Below are 17,335 nucleotides of genomic sequence, written 5' to 3'. Positions count from 1 at the left end.
ATCTAGATGGGTGGACTACAAGACAGGTGAAAAACTGCATGAACAATCATGCTCAAAGGGTAGGCTCCAGGTGGCTACTGAGCTAGCCCTGAGTCCCCAGTGCACGCTGGCAGCAATGAAGGCTAACAACATGCTGGACTACATCAGCAAAAGGATAGCCAGTGAATTGAGGGAAGTGATTCTTCCCACTTGTTAAGACTCTGAGGAATAATCAGTCCATGTTGCACCCTGTGTTACAAGAAAGATGTTGACAAACTGGAGGAAGGCCAATGGAGGGCTTCCAAGACGATCGAGAGCTGAAGTATGACCTTCAGGTGAGACAGGCCAAGGTGGAACTGGGCTTGTATAGCTTGGAGAAGAGATGGCTTCAGGAGGACCCAACAGCACCCTTCTAACACTTGTTGAGAAGATGGAGCCTGCCTCTTTACCAAGGTGAATGGTGGGAAGAGAAGACATGGTGGAAAGACAAATTCTCAGAGCTGTTGTCATCAGCAACCTGCTCTGAATTCAGTGCTGATCCTGCTTTGAGTGGGAGGTTGGACTAGGTGACCTTCTAAGATCCCCTCCATATGAATGAGTCCGTGGTAAATATTGTGCTAATTGTCAGTCCTCTGTTTTACCAGGTTAAAAATAAGGTTAATGTTAATTTGAAAACAACTTACCAACCAAAACTACAAGCCTGTATTTGTCATTAGGTTGTCGTCTGTATCTTGCAACTTCTTCGTATGTTGGGATATCTGCTGTGTCGTACTGATCGCTCTTCTTGCACTCATACATAGATTTGTTTGTTTTTTTATCTTTTCTGCTAAGACGAAAGCTTCTTCTAAAACCAGCTGCAATAAGAACAGGATTTTTTCAAAATAAGAAAGTAAGTCTCCTCAAAATATCTGAGAACAGTCTCTTCCAAACACTCGAGGATTGGTGCATGGAATAAAAAACGCACTGTATGTTTAATAAGCCATGTCATTAAAATGATATTTTCCCACAGTTTAAAACTATGTCAGATACCTATTTAAACTGCAAAATTAAGATTATCAATAAAATCATCACAGTTACAACAAGCTGTAAAAAATAATTACATTAAGTTGTTAACATATTTAGAAAATTTGTGTATTTTATACATTAGGAGATATACACATGGAGAACATTCATGCAATCTGGACTCTCATACCATACTTAATGCATTTCTATTAAATCATCATGGCACACAGACATCAAATACAACATATGGTAGAAACACATCTAGTGGTTGAAAGAGTTAATGAAAATTAATTGAATTATCTTTTGTGCTTGGCTCCATGCTGATACTACAAAAAAAGTGCACTGAACCTTTCCCAAAGATGTTTAAAAATAAAACCAAACACTGTCAGTTAAATTCCAAAACACCATGAAACATCTTAGACAACACAGTTGCTGTATTATGGATATGTTAGCATGAAATTGAAAGTTAATATTCCTATTAAATTTGCATTTACAATTGCATCAACAGTATTATATCTACAGTACCTATCTGCAAGACTGGAAATTTCACATAGCTATTAAGTATTTACAAAAGAGATTATCATAGGCATTTTCAAGCAGAACAGTATACCCCCCCAACACCGTATGTTAAAAACTAATTTACTCCTGTGTTAATGATTACCTTACAGTTCTTCAAATAAATCCTTTATGTTAATTTTACTGGTATCTCTATTGTATTGCTTTTGTTCTAGAAGGAAGTCCAGAAAGGACTGCAAAGAAGGGCTGCAAAGCTGATTTCATTATTTGGTAGTAATATAGTAGAATACAAACAACAGTTTAAAATTACTGAAAAAATCCCAACACCTTTTTTCTCCCAAGAATATTTCATAGGACAGTAAACACATGTAAACTTTTGGTGACCCCACATTTTTCAGCAATATGTTTTCATAAACTTGTAAAAGCACTTATGTTTAGGTGTTTGAGAAGTAATCATATTACAATTTCTTCTTCAAAGGCAGTATCTGGCAAATTCAAGACCCAGTTCTGCAAATACTTAGAACCAGATCTGAAGCAAAATCCTATAAAGCTTTGTTACAGGCTTAGCATTTTGCACACCCACAGTTCCACTTAGCATAAATCTTTGCAGAACCTGGATCACAAAGCATGTTAACCTACTTATTTTGCTGATGTGAGTCCCTATACCTATAGGAATTTGCAATACATACACACAAAAAAGGAAGGAAATTTTGTTTTGAGAATCCAGGGATGTTGACCATTCATATTCAAAATATGAATAAGTAAAATTAAAATTTATGAACAGGGAGAAGAGCTAACAGCCACAGAAAAGGATGATGCCATTTTTAAGAGCTACCGTATGTCTAGACTGAGAAGGAGGTGGACTGAGATAAAACAGTGACCAAAATATAAGATAGGAAAACATAATGAAATAGACAGAATTATGCTATTTTATTCTTTAAAAAAGAACACAAACACTGAAGTGACTGCAGTGAGAAAAGCTTTGTCAAAGTGTTGATAACTATAATCACGAGCCAGGAGATCCTGTCCACAGTAGGGCGAAAGTCCATTATGATGCTACATAATCACAGTATATGCAACTATATAAATAAAAGCTAACAGTAACATTAGCAATACAGATGTGAAAAGGGGTTATAAATTTCCGGAGGTCTCATCTAAAAGGCTTCAGGTTAAAAAACTGCCCTAAAAGCTAGCTAAACTGTTCCTGAAAATTGAGCTCCATGCCTCTGAGCCATGTCTCATAGCTCGTTTACCAACAGCTTCTTAACCTCAGCTTAAATTCTGAGATGTGAAATATTTTGGAAAAATATCCTTTTAGTGAAATTTTCATGATTAATTCAATTTCTACTGTTAGGTTTTAATAAGATGATTTGTAACTCTTTCCTCTTTCTTCCATCCACTTCATTCAGATTTCAACAGCAAACTACCAGGACATGGGTTATTGGAGAATTTTCAATCTTTCCTCTTAAAGAAGAACAAAACCGTGTGGTGTTTTCTTTTGCGGGGAAAAATAAAAAAAATAAAGAATAAAAATATAAGAATGTTTTTGGTGCAATCTTTAGGCTGATTTGACCCTTGTCACTTTTACGGGCTACACATAAAGCATCACCAAGACTCAAGTGACATGGTTCCACTGCTAACATGAGCTTCCTTGATTAAAACATTCGACCTTTCTTAGATTGAAACTAACTGGCAAAACGAAAATAGTAGTATTTTCCTTTACTTTTAGAAGTTTTGACAGCAAGTTTACTTATAGGTTACAGAAAACTATTACATTAATTAAAAAGAACACACAAATACGGGGGTCAGAGATAACAAAGGAAATTTCCAGTATAACTGATTTCTCTGCAGCATGCTTGTGAAAGCACCTTGTAAAACGACTGAATATGAAAGAGCTGCGGTATGGGGACTGCCTTGTCACGTGAAGATTATTGTCAATTTGAAAGTTCTTCCTCAGAGCACATCTGAAAAGCCCCAAGAAAGTTTGCTCTAAGTACCTTTCAAATCCAAGGAAAATGTACAGTACAGACAGAAGAGATGAGACTGTTTCAAATATATCCCACATTTTTATGATACTGCTACTGCGTTCCTGGAAACACGCCTCTCCCGCTCTCACATCTGCCATTATACATCCACACATATGTGGCTTAACTTTACTATGACCTTCAGAAGCTATTTTCTAAATAACTGCTAATAAATGTTTTCTATCAAACTCTGCATATATAATTACATTAGATTCCGGGCAGCTATGACTGTGCAGAAAGATTAAGCTGACTGAAACAACATTGTGCTTGCAAGGTCTGAATACATTTACGAACAAGCAAAAAAACATCCTGTTTATGTTTGCATCTTTTGCAATTTAGGAAAGACAAAAACCAAACTCCATATATTTAAGTTAACAATAGAGCATTATTAAAAAATATAGTGAAAACCACCATGGAAAAACAGAAGCAACACTGAGATACAACACAAAATTGAGTTTCTGTAAAAGGATTAAGCTTAAAAGTAAACTTCTACAAGAGAACAGAGGGAAAAAGAATTGCTTGCCCAGGATATTTGATAAAATAAAATTCAGTGAATGTGAAAGGAGTCGCAACCTATACTGTCTGTGGAATATGGATATCAGCAGAAATTAACCTTAGCTGCCAAGTATACAGGCTATAAAATAAAAGGGGAAAATTCTGTCACCACAGCAACCTAAAACTCTGGATATTAAGGAGCTTGCACCAGGGCACTGGTTTCAGCTCTGTGACTAGAAGCCTACTGAACACGCTAACCCATAAAGCACCCCTGGAATGTAACAGGTTTGGTGAAATAAGAACAGCCGCCGGGAAGAAAATATGAAGAACAAATGTTCTCCAGCTACAAAAGTCTCCAAACACTTCTCAACATGAAACAAAAATCAGAAGCTGCTACTAATAAACTTAATTAAGGTCCAACAACAATCCAAGAAAAAACACTTACATCTTTAAGGATAAGAAAAAGAATGAAAAACAAAATAAAAGTCTGTATATTCTTTCAATGACTAGCAATATACATCTTTACATTTGCATAGAGAAATCCACTTGGATTTCATGCAGAAACCCAAACTGAAAACTGGAAATGCACAAACACATCCTGTACCCCCTGAGATACTTTTAAAAGATGCCAATGTAAAATGCTGTGTTTCTTTAGATTTAGTAACAAAATTCAAAAGAAGTGAACAAAAGATTGTGATTACATTGAACGAATGTAAATTCAAATATGTTCATGAAATTAGAAAGCTAATTTCTCAAATTCAGAGAAGCTACGCTAACAGGAAATATAATTTAAATTCAGCTTTGCTCCACGAATTCACCAGTCAGGCTCCAGAATCCTATAAAACACTTACATGTGCTCTGTTTATTTTCATTCTCTAAAACAAGGGCTAAAGTATATGTTTAAATTATGTATATCCTTTGATGAATTTAGTCTAATCTTCCATAACTTTTAGTGAAAAAATGGTATTTGTAAATGAATTTACATGTACTTTTAGTATTCATATTGCCAACAAAAAACAATTATAATACCATGGTCGTTACCAAGGTTTGTGAGAAAATGCTATAAAATATTGTAATATTTTATTAGATATTTCTGGATATTTTTTCCCCTTCAAAATATTGGGATTTTTTACACTCACTCGTATCCTGAATATTTCTATTGTTACACAGGAACTACACAAACACAGAGCAGACTTCTTACTCTGCCTGCTTCTGGACTGATTCCCAGCTTGCACATTTAGACAGGGTTAATAAAAATTTAGATTATGTCTGGATTTTTAAGACAAAATTGAGAATAGTAAACAGATGATATTCATCTATATTTACTGTATGTTCATAAAGGTTCAAGTAATGTAACTAGAATTTAAGGTTTGCAAAGACGAACTCCTAATGTTCTCCCCAGCAATTTCTCAGGAAATTAAGGCAGAAACGCACAATACAAGAGTGTAACTTAAGTATTAGGAACTGGTGAAAAATCATGAAATTTATTTGAGCCACTTTAGAGGGGAGCGTTCAAATTAATAGTAGGTTAACCCTGGGCATAAAAGATCTGAACCCAAAAGGTAGAGAAATTGTGCTTTCTTAAAGTTGTCTCTTCTACTGATTGCACTTCATGACCACCTCATGTGCATCTGAAGTACAAACCCTTTCAGAGGAATTCCGATACTCCGAGAACATCCTGGTTCAGATTGAAATGTGAACACATACACAGAGCCCTAAACCCATAACAAGCCAGAAAATTGAATTAAAAACAAGAATTAAAAATAGAATTGTTGCAGTTCACTTGATGTGATTACATGCTATTAACACCAGAATGAAACATGACTTACTCTTTTTGAATTTAGGAAGTTGCCAGTGCATCTGTACTTTGAAAACCTTTTCTAAAATTCTGACATGCAAAAAGATATACCATACTTCAACTCAGCTGATGCTAACCGTTCATATGTGTATATTAGCTGCTGTAAATGCAAGGTGATACAGCTCAGCTCCTTCGTTACTGGTTAAACTAATTCAGGCCACCTTGTTCCTGTAATAGGTTCTGACGCACTGACAGACATCCTGAACTTGTTGGGGTGACCCAAGTACTTCAGTGACAATGTTTCAGGTTTTGTTTTCAGTTTAGTATGTTTAATCAAGACTTCATGCTGTAAAACTGAAGACTTGCCTAGAAATTTAGTTACGTGGTAAGCAAGGAGAGCCATAAATGTCTATCATTTTTCGAGAGCATATATATTCAGAAAAATGGGATACTCAGGATTCACGCCAAAAACCAGTACTGCAGAACACAGGCAGACATTCAGATTACGCTGTTTTCAACATCAGACAAATTCACTGATAGGGAGCCTGCTGTTTTTTGGGGGACTGAATAGCTCCGAGAAACCTCTAATTTCTAAACCAAGTATCTAATTATTTACAATCAATGAATATACTTGTTGCCTACCCCAAGATTGTTCCTAGCCTTAGACACACCTTTTTTCTCCCTGTTGTTCTGTCTCCCAGCCCTCATCTCTGTCACCTTACTTCCAATGGCGCAGACCCAGCACAAGAAGGCCGAAGGACCGCCAGTGGACTGATGGCAGCACTCCAGCGTGTGGAAGCTCTCAAAAGATAAAACCATTGCCTGCGTTGTACAGTAGATCTCCAGTAATTTTTGTAAAGTTTTTGCCTAAGTTAACTGGACATCATCTTGGTTTTTTGTTCTTTGTGTCTAGGACAATAGCTTCTTCCTCAAGACATCTCCTTCCTATATGACTGAGCCATTCGGTACCTGCTGACCCCAGTGTTTCATGGAATGGGCAACAGCACGAAGAAAATGGATTCTTCTTTGTTGCTGTCATCCTCAAATACAGCAGCAGCCCACTAAGACCTGACTGCAAAACCATGATAGTCTGACCTTCAGCACTGCAACCAGAAAGAAAAGATGGGAAAAAAAAGAACATTTTGTCTTCAAAGAGAAGATTTAATAACAAAAATGTAGTTCATCTGGAATCACATCCAAAGCTCCATTTTCAAGTATACTTCAACCTCTCAATACAACTGCAATTCAATGTTAATATAGTTGATTTACTAACAAGTGTAACAGTTTATTTTCAGCACAATCAGATGACCATTAGTTACACAAATGCATGATAAAATCATACTCCACTAAGCTTTTGGAAAGAGGTCAAAGTCCTTTCAGTTAGATAGCTTGTCTGTTCCTGGTGCCATTTATATACCACGTTTAGAAACAGCACACTACAATATGAAAGCCATCTCTGATTTACAGTCTTGGTCTAAGGTGTTTCAGCGAGCCTGATTGCTTGGATGCACCAAAGCACTTTGACATGTTTCTTCCCACTCCTCTTGTAGTAGGAGGATGAAAGCCTTGGGAAAAGGGCTGGTTGCCACAAAATCCACGCCAGCCAGCCTTCAGCTGGCAGGAATTCTGGACAGTTTCAACTGAAATATTTTTACATAGCTTTTAAAATGGCACAAATTAAAAAGTTGAAACATATTATGGAACATTCACCTTATTTAAATGTTACTTTTGTTTGAAATTCGGAATGCTGAAGCTGAAGCCAAAGGACTCCTTCCCCTCTTCTTCCCCCCTCCCCACACTGATACATTGAGCTCAGACTAGCTTTAAAGCTAAATTTAAGCCATTGAGTTATTAAGACTTATTTTATTTTGTAATGTGGAAAAAGAACCAGTGCCTGCAAATTTGCTTTGTACTCTCACTCAGTCCTCGCAAAATTGTTAGACAGACAAGTACAAAGAAAGAAAAGGTAAGCAAACCTTGGATAAAACCTTGAAAGCATGTCTTTAAAGTCTTAAACTTTTCATGATATTGTAACCTTATTGTTACATTAAACACATTGCTGAGTTAATATACCTAAAAAGTCAGTATTTCTCCCAAATTTATATATATTTTTTATTTAAACTTAAAATCAGTACAGCATTTTAGTAGCTTATGATTAACCAGATAATGGCATACTATACTACACAAATCCTTTATGTCAAATCCAATGAGCCATTTTTAAAACCTTAGTTTTCATGCTTTTCTCATGCACAGTACAGACACTTGTATGCAGATTACCCCCAAAAGCAAAGTGGACACAGCAGTTCCAGGGAAAAGAAGCTGAAAGAAAGAAAGAAAGAAATTGTCTTTTGTAACCAATTGCTCACCTAGATAGGATCCACTGTTGTGACCAGCACATTCAGCATCTTCTGGACGAAGTGTAAAAGCATACAGAATAAGAGCCAAGAAATAAAGCAGAATAGTTAGAAGCCCAGCAAAAAATACAGAAGAAAGTACTTAAAAATGACAACTGTACAAAGCATAGCATCAGAAAGCCTTCAATAAGCCACTTTCTTAAAAACATAAAACAACATTTATTGTTTTATATTTTAACTGGAGATATTCTGGGATTTTGCAGCATGCACACTGATCTTTTTACCTTTTCAAGCAAAAATTTTGATGACGGCGAACATTCTAAGAAGAATTTTAACATTGTATTATTCACACTTTATCAGTTAATAGAAAATAGGATGCTACTTAAAAGAAAGCAAAATGTATTTGATGTAAATCAAGCTTTTTTTGTAAATTACACATTATCAGACTTTAGCTTTAAGTTTTGGCTCACTGGATTAGACAGAAAGGTTTTTGATCAAAAACACATCATCTCATTTGATATAAAATAACTATAATGTATATTTTTACATGCCAGAGGCCCTTTGATCAAAAATATGAGCTACAATTTCTAATGCCTTTATAAACAAAGGCCTCTTAAGTTAAAAAAAAAATTACAAGAGATCAGCTGCTATTACTTTACCATATGCTGCAAGCATAACAGTAACCGGCTACACTCAGAGGGAAAACAGTAAAGATGATACTACATGGATGAACTTTTTACTGTCTCAGAGAAATACTTCTTTGGTAGTAATTAGAAATGCAAGACTTCTCATGGCCATGTAATTAAGTCAGAACCACCTCTTTCCAACCCAGCCCACCCAAGTTTTGCTACTACAATTTTATGACACTCCTCTTCTATACATATCTTACAACAGTTCGAAAAAGAGAGAAAACAGTTTAAAACAATAGTCCAAGTTAAGGAACTTTTCATGAAGAAACTAGGAATATTTTGGTATTTTTTATCTACTTCTAAAATGATTCAGTGTATTTGGTGGCAATATAGAAGCAATACATATGTAACATCTCTTAGAAACATTGGACTATATTCAATTTAATTCTAAACACATGTTCTCTAAATAAAATTATTGGGCTATGCAGGGAAACTTTTGTACATGTACCTTCAATTTCCTCTGAGAAGCACAAAGGAAAAATAGGAAAGGAAATCATTAAATGGAGTGAAAGCATAACTTAAGAAAGAAAAGTTAAATCTAAGAAGAAAAATGCACCTACCACACTCAACCGCTTCCTCATCTTAGAACAGCCAAAAAAACAAAGTATTATTGTTTAATACTTCATAAATAGGAAAAAAATGTAGCTATGTAAGCTACTCTAAAATTCTCTTGATAGCACCTATTATATTGAGGTATATACCAGCATACCAGCAACTGAGTTCAACTTACATGTTTAACTACACTCAAAGACAGAAATGGACCTAAAAAGACAATGAAATATCACGTGCGCTGCATGTTTCCTGCATGAGATTCTTCTATTATTTATTTGGTAGCAGTGTCCTTACCCACTTCTTACGGATGATTTCTTTCGTATTAAACACTGAGTTTGTTAATCCCATTTTATCAGTCTTAACCCAGAATTTCTAAGAATCACTACCATGAATGTGATCTCAGTATTTTTCTGCATTTACAATAACAGTTGCTACTGCCCTTAGAGCTGGGTTTTGCACTTTTTTTTGTATGTTTTTGAATGTCTATTGCTGTAGCTGAAAAAATGCTGGAAGAATTTCTATAGTCTGTCATTATTTCTCTGACACTGTGCTACTATAATAGACTTGACTTTCTGTTTACCCACTGTAAATCAATAAATTTCTGCCTCCTTGATGGGGAAAATTAATATTTTTACAATCATTTTCAGACTAGCAAAGAAAAACTACATACATATATATATATAATGGATTTTTGTTCACGGAGACATTATATATTGAGGTCTAGATTTATAGAGATTTTACAATCTAGATTTTATTAAAATTTCCTTTGAAATTTGGATAAATACATCTAAAATATTAAATATTTTTAAGTTTTCATGAAGCACGTCTTCTTTCGGAACATGGAGAAATTATTCAAGAGATATTTTAAAATCCATCGTGCCTAACTGATGTTTCAAGCAAAGGCTAGGTCACAAATCTCCTGCCTATACGAGTAAAGGGAAGAGTTTTCCCATTTCATCCCATGAAATAGGTACAAAAGCCTTTTCTGCTGGGGGAAGAATATGGTTTTGCAGAATCATTTCTTGATACTTCTTTTTTTGAGGACTTATTTTTAAAAATGTATTAATTTGGAAGACTACTGAATCATATTTACAATTTCTTTCTATACTCGAGGTGACCATATGGCCTCAGTAGGCTGGACCAGGAGAAAAACAGGTCTGCATGTACAAACAGGCATGCACTCGCACAATCCCACCTGCACATATGGGAAATGGCGGAGCTACAGCAGCTTAGCTAAGCTAAGAACCGCTGAAAAGAACACAGGTTTTTGGTATGAAAGGGAACAGCCTTAATTAATTCATTGATTTAATGCTTCATTTAACGCAAAAGTATAAATTAAAGGTGTTAGGATTCTCAAGTGAGCCAGGTGATGCTGGAGAGCAGAAGTCACAATGTCTACAACCTGAGATTTAATGCTGAGGTGGAGTTCTCAATTTTTGTTGTTGTTATAAATTTTCCTTCTTAATACTGATCTTGGCTTTCTTGGGCTACTCCTAATGATGAATGTAACAGTTTATAATGAAAAGATGTGGGAAATAAGTGGGTCTCCTTAGCTTAATACAGCTGTGAAACAGTCATCACCACGTAGCTCCCAATTTGAATTTTACCAGGAATTTTACTAGGACTATTGTCTGTCCCTACTAAAGGCAGATGTTATTTCCCAGTAAGCATCCTATTAGGATTCACCACTAACTAATTCAGCTCTATGTGTGTGAAGCAGTTGTATGCGTGCAGCAGATATTTGCAGATACATGCCAAAAGCTCCGGAGTTTAGAGATATAGAAAACTGGGGTAAACTGGGGCCAATATAGTTTTGTTGAACTGAAGTGGGGTAGGAATGGAAACAGATGTTTATCTGGAAGGAAAAAATAAGAGACTAAAGGAGGACAGAAAATAAGGAGGAAATCTGATGGGAAATAGGAAAATAAAAGCAGTGACAAAATTAAAAAAAAAACAACACAGGGCAACGCAGAATAAATAAAACTGAGAAAAGAAGAAATTACTTATAGTATGATAAGGGAGAGGAGTTACAAAGAAAATAGTTGTGGAATAGGATGAAACAACAGTGAAGTAGTAACAAGATAGATAGAAATGGTAAAAAAAGAAATAGGAAACACAAGCGCAATGAAAGCTTAGGAAGTAGGTGTTTTTATTCATTTTAGAAAGATTTCAGGATAGCCAATATGCTACACTGTGACAATGCAAACCACTAGTACATACATTTTATTTTTGTATGTATTGTAACAGAAATTTATTTAGATTTGATTTTGGGGGCCTCATCTAAACTACAGTCCAGCACCAGATTAAAATTTTTAACTCTTGCTGACTTCCAACAATATTTCCATCAAAGAATCTTATTTGAATGTTTCTCAGGCTAAAGTTAGATCCAACAGCTCCATTCACATTACATAACCCCTGAAATTCTGTTTCACTCTAGTAAGCAAGAAATTGTGATATACAACAACCTGCATTACAATGAATATTTTAAACACTTCTTATTTTAGTGTGGAACAGCCCCACATATCAATGGACATTTATACTGTTTTGAATCCTACAGGGTTCTATAGATCAAACAATACACACATGTTCATCTTATGGAAAATTTAAGGTGATCTAAATTAATCCTCTCAAAACATCATCAGATAACAGTATCTCTAGAATTAGGAAAATGTAGAAGGATAGTCTTGCGGTGAAGGACAGAGCAAGTTTATGGTAGCCACTTCCACTTCTGTCTCATGTGACCTTGATTCAAATGTCATCCAGCTGCAGGTTTCCTTAATTTCTGTGGTAGTAGGAAGTTAGTATTTGTAAGGACAGAAGACTTCTGAACAAAGATGCTAATTTAACTCTAAAGGTCTGGTGTATTTTTTGTTTTTACCCCTCTAACTACTTGCAGGTGGGCAATTAAGTATCAAACAGGAATACAGAAAAATACTGAGAAGAAAGGCATAGTTAATCTCGTGCAGCAATTATAACAAGCAAAAGAGTCCTACAATACATTTATCCTAAATGTTTGGTCTTCAAGTACAAGTGGTACAAAGCCTTCGTTCTTTCAGCCTGGTTAAATTCTTTTGTAGGCAGTACGCGATCTTCAATTCACAAGACACTCATCTCTGGATAAAGTGGGTTACATCTTGTTTGAATGAACACCATTTGGCTGCAGTTAAATATTTCCTCTTGCTCATACAATGCCAATCACATATGGTAAATCAAAATCGAAAGTAAAATAGATTTTAAGCCCTAGAAAAACTATATAATGATGACTTTGCCACAGTAAGTATTAACATTTCACATTAAATATACAGAACAAATGTATTTTCAAGCAAAAGACGTCTCTGAACAGCTCTGTCTTAGATGCTTCATACATAAACATATTTTTATATAAATATACACACAGGGCACAGATATGCATATATACATATGCATGCACTGCATAGGTTAACAGAATTTACAGGCTACACTAGTACAAAATATAAAGTTGCCACTAATTTTCATACCACAGACAACACATATATGAGAATACAACTGCTATGAACGCAAAATTATGCTGAAAGGATATAATATCTTAGCTGACTATTGTAGTTCATAAGTGCAGAACAGTAACTAATTATTTGGTTGTTATTTAAAGAAATATACTTTCTTTCCCCTCAAAAAAACAAAAGGTGATCAATGTTTTATCTACAGATTAAAGCTACAAACACAAGAATTATGATGTTTGTTGGCAGTGACTTAGTTAGAATATGATTAGTCTTTGTATTCAAGTTAGCAGGCTGGGAAAAATTAAATAAATTAATTCTTCCCTGTGCTGAGTCTCTTGGCACTCCTTGGCCTGGATGCAGTGGCAGGAGAACTCACGGAGCCAACTTTGGCTACAAAGCTGTGCCCAAGTTAAGATGAGCTCATAAAGCCAGGAATGCCGTTAAGCATAGCTCAGGAACACTGGAGAAGCAGATTTCATCAGAGCTGGCAATCAGCCATGGCTAATAAGCTCAGATATACCTCAGCTGATTTCATGCAGCCAGACACCAGTACTGTCCCCTCCCTCCACATCCCACAAAACCCCCTCATACCCTGTGCCAGGTCCACTGTCCCAGCAGGGGCAGGGTTAGTCCTCACACAATTTCATGCATCTCCGGTCCTTTACTTTCATTCCATTTTCCTGTTTTCTTTTCTATGCTGCTTTTTCTCACCATTTTTTCCAGTGTAATTTTCCCATAGTATTAATGCACAAGCAACACTGCTTTTTGCTGAAAAGAAACTACTGTTAAGTATCGAGAGAAATGCTGAAAAGGTTTAAGAGGTTTGTTATCCCTCCATTATTTCTGAACTTCAGAAATAATGCTATCAATTTTATCAGCACGTCAGCAAATCTAACTGCCACTTATCTCATGCTTTTAAAACTTTTAAAATCTTATTGTTGAAACTACTAAGAGGGTTTTCTAACCAATAATAATAAACTGAAAGAGGTCAGAGTTCGTATTAGTAATTTTTGCATTCACTGTTTCTAAAACTTTAGCAAAACAAGTATGTTAGTATTTGAATTAAACAATCAAAAAACAACTGAACTATCATGGAAATATTGACTACTGTAGTGCTCTTGCATAATACTGTTACACTTATTTAATCATTTCAAAGCCCATCCTCTCTGGGGTTATGCCTAACGGGTTGATGGACCAACTCTCGTCCATCTATTCTTCCACTGCTCTTGTTTCTTTTCCCATTGCCCAATACTTTCTCCTTTTCTACATCCTCAATACTAAATTTTGCTCCCATGCTTCTCACCTTATTTTTTACTCTGACTTTTTCTGGGTCTTCCTCTGAATGTAAAATCATCTCTGATCACTGTAGGGTCCATCTATATTATCACCTTACTTCCAAACACCATTAGACTATGTACCCTCTCTATTTACAAATAAAAAAGTGTGATTTCACTTACCTTTCAATACAAAATAGCTTTGCCCTCTCCTCAATGTACATACTAACGTTCTACACTTTGAGTCGTGCAATATGAGAATGATTCTGTTATCTCTTTTAGGAAAATGGCTAGATTCTGGGAGAGGTGTATGTATGGAAATTATCTTCCACAAAGCTAATGTGTTTAATTTTACTTATAGTCACTTTACACATAGACACAATAAAACAGTTGACTTGGCTATTAAACTGAAACTAAGACTTGGCATTTCCATTGTAAACTGATCATTTTAACAATCTAGAATTAGGTTGGGCTTCTGTTTTCTTCAGTGCAAATGATTATCACTGAAAATGATTTGTGGAAAATTTCCTCTACTTGCTGTCCTTAAGATGTGTATACATACAAGCTGGTCAGTATCACCAAAAAAACACACTTTTTTTTTGCTTCCAAATTTACAATACACAAATATGTGTACAGTTTAACAATATGCATTGCTATGCTGAAAAGTACAAGAAAATCAAAATTGGAAACAGAAAGGCTTTCCAAAAGTAATGTAATCTAGTTTCCTGCAGTATTTGAAACATTTAATTATGTTAAAAAACAATCGTGATAGATGTTAGTTACTCTGAATAGTTACTGACTGTGTTTCAGAGAGCTCTTCTTCTAGTTAAATATAACTTGCCCTTCCCAATTCCCAGCATTGGCTTGAGGAGAGAGGGGAAAAAAAGTGATAAGATAGTTCTTAGGTAAGATTTTGACTCATTTTTAGATTAATTTTCAAGTAGAGAGACACTAGTACCCTGGAAGCCCACATAAGAAACCAGAGTTGATTCTTATTTTCTTGGTATTCAAGAAAACAGAGTATTTCTCAATTATAGATTTCCTCCTCATTACAAAACATGGGATGTGGGGAATGAGTTGATTAAGCAGAACAGGCTGGCATCCAGTGCTACTTACCATGTCCCAAGAAAGCTTCCTAGTGCAAGTCCCAGTCCTCTCAGGAAAGGGACGTTTATTAGCAGCTCTGTTAAATCAATAGATTTTTGTCTTTTGGAAGCTGTAGGGAATTATCTACTGGCAATCGCCCTTTCCATCCAAACTGCTACAGGAATTCGGGTGATACAAGTGGGTGAGATCAACTACAATAGCAAACAACCTTTGAATGTATAGCTAGTTCAGAAAGATCTACAGGACATCATTTTCACTGAACAACTACCCATCCAAACAATGGAGAACCCTGTATCATGCTGAAGGCCCACAGCACAGGCTGAAAAAGAATCACATGAAATCAAGCATTACCAATTTCCTACCTCTCTATATGGGATTTTAAATAAAACTTTAGAGGACAATAATCAATGGGCCATGCCCAATCAAAAAAAAAAAAATCTGACAAATCAGACCAAGCAGTCCTTCCCAATTTTCTGTTTTCTATGTCACCTTCCTCACACACTTCTGCTATCGACAATATTGTGTTCGCTCATCTGAGTATGCATGGTTTTCCAGCATCTCCCAGTTTTGGCAAGGTGAGTGCTGTGAACTAGTACAGACAAGGCCTCCACATCTCACAGTGTCACTGCTGTGCTTAATAACAGGAAAAAACTGCCTAACCTTAGAAGGATCACAAAGGTGCAGTCTCCCAGCTTACATGGTATCTTCTTGAAAAGCCAAGAAAATGGAAGGTTTTCCTGAGAGCAACTCAAGCAACATCCTAGTCATGAAATTTTTCTATAGGTGAATTCTGGTCTTTAAAATGCCTTGTCTATGAAGGATGTGAATTCCCTCCCAACACTAAAAACATGTTTGGTCTTTGAATAAAGGGGTGGACATCTACTCAGAACAGCACTGCCACTCTTCCCATGGAAATCGGGCAGATGTCGCAGAAGATTGTCCGAAGACACAAGGAAGACAGAAAATGATAAATCTCTATTACTCCACTGTCTTTCTTCCTTCAAGAGGCACCACAGACTTCTAGATATTTATCTGGACCTAGCTTTGTTTGGAGAAAGTCTAAAAGAGAATGTTAACAGGTATACTGCAGTACCTGAAGGCTCTGTCATGTTTTAAAGGAAAGAGGAGGAAGAGAGGAACTCTTCTCCTTTGTTTACACTAGGTATGTCAGAACAAATAAAGACAGCAGAGACAAAAATCACAGACATTGCACTGTGAGTTTTCTTTGGGTTATAATTTCAGCAATTCACAATCAAGTTCAGGCTGCCGATTTGGAATGGTGAGATGCATCTTGTAAAACCTTTCACTTGAAGGTCACTAAAAAGATGCAGTCCATTATAAAAGAAATCATGCAGTGTTGCTGCAGCAGCTGATTTACCTCTTCAAAAGCACCAGTGCCACCTTAATTGAAGGCTCTTGTTGAGGATATTATCCAGATTCAAGAACAGTGGACAGAGAGAAATAGCTATACCCTGGGACCAGACACTTTTCCAAAACTGGGGCAGAGCAACTTCACCTAGAACCTAGAGAAACAACAGATTTACTATAAACTGGAGGAGCTCCTCTTTGTTTCTATGACCTATGCAAATTAGAAATGCTATAGTGCAATCATATAATCTCTTATTGTAATTATGAAGCTAATTGAGGGCTTTCAAGTTAACAATACCACAGGGCATACAATACAACAATTAGGGCAAAAAAATGTGAAATGGAATGAAAGAGAGAGTGCAGGTTATTAGAAAACCAACAGTAACCATCAAAATTCAGAACACAAAAGCCATAGCAAGGAGTTAGGAAAATAGCAACAGAAACCTCAGTGAGAAGTTTTAAGGTTAAATGCATTTAGTCTTGCATAGAGTGCGCCAGTATCCACTGCTTGCCATAGTATCCACACTTTTTGTTTTAATGTTAGAGAATGAAAGATGGTTGGAAATTTTAGACCACTTTCTGAATATTTCTAGTTGAACTCACAAACATGTTTGTATTTAAGATTTAGATCCTACTGAAGCGTGATAGTTTCTTACATTGTACTCACTTTGTTATGAGTCTGTACAACTGAAAGAAAT

The 17,335-nt window shown here is 35.8% G+C and overlaps 1 protein-coding gene across 1 annotated transcript in view; it reads right to left on the bottom strand.

The window, feature by feature from the left end:
- Positions 1–17,335, bottom strand: part of MPP7 (MAGUK p55 scaffold protein 7) — a 150,179-nt gene that overhangs the window by 12,224 nt on the left and 120,620 nt on the right. Inside the window, exon 13 of the mRNA XM_050708827.1 lies at positions 663–833. Within this exon, the coding sequence (XP_050564784.1) occupies positions 663–833 (171 nt within the window). The remainder of the gene's footprint in view (positions 1–662; positions 834–17,335) is intronic.

This window comes from Cygnus atratus, chromosome 2 (genome assembly GCF_013377495.2).
Source record: "Cygnus atratus isolate AKBS03 ecotype Queensland, Australia chromosome 2, CAtr_DNAZoo_HiC_assembly, whole genome shotgun sequence".
In the NCBI taxonomy this organism is placed as follows: Eukaryota; Metazoa; Chordata; class Aves; order Anseriformes; family Anatidae; genus Cygnus; species Cygnus atratus.
The sequence above is the reverse complement of the archived record's forward strand: the minus strand, read 5'-3'. Positions and strand labels throughout refer to the sequence as shown.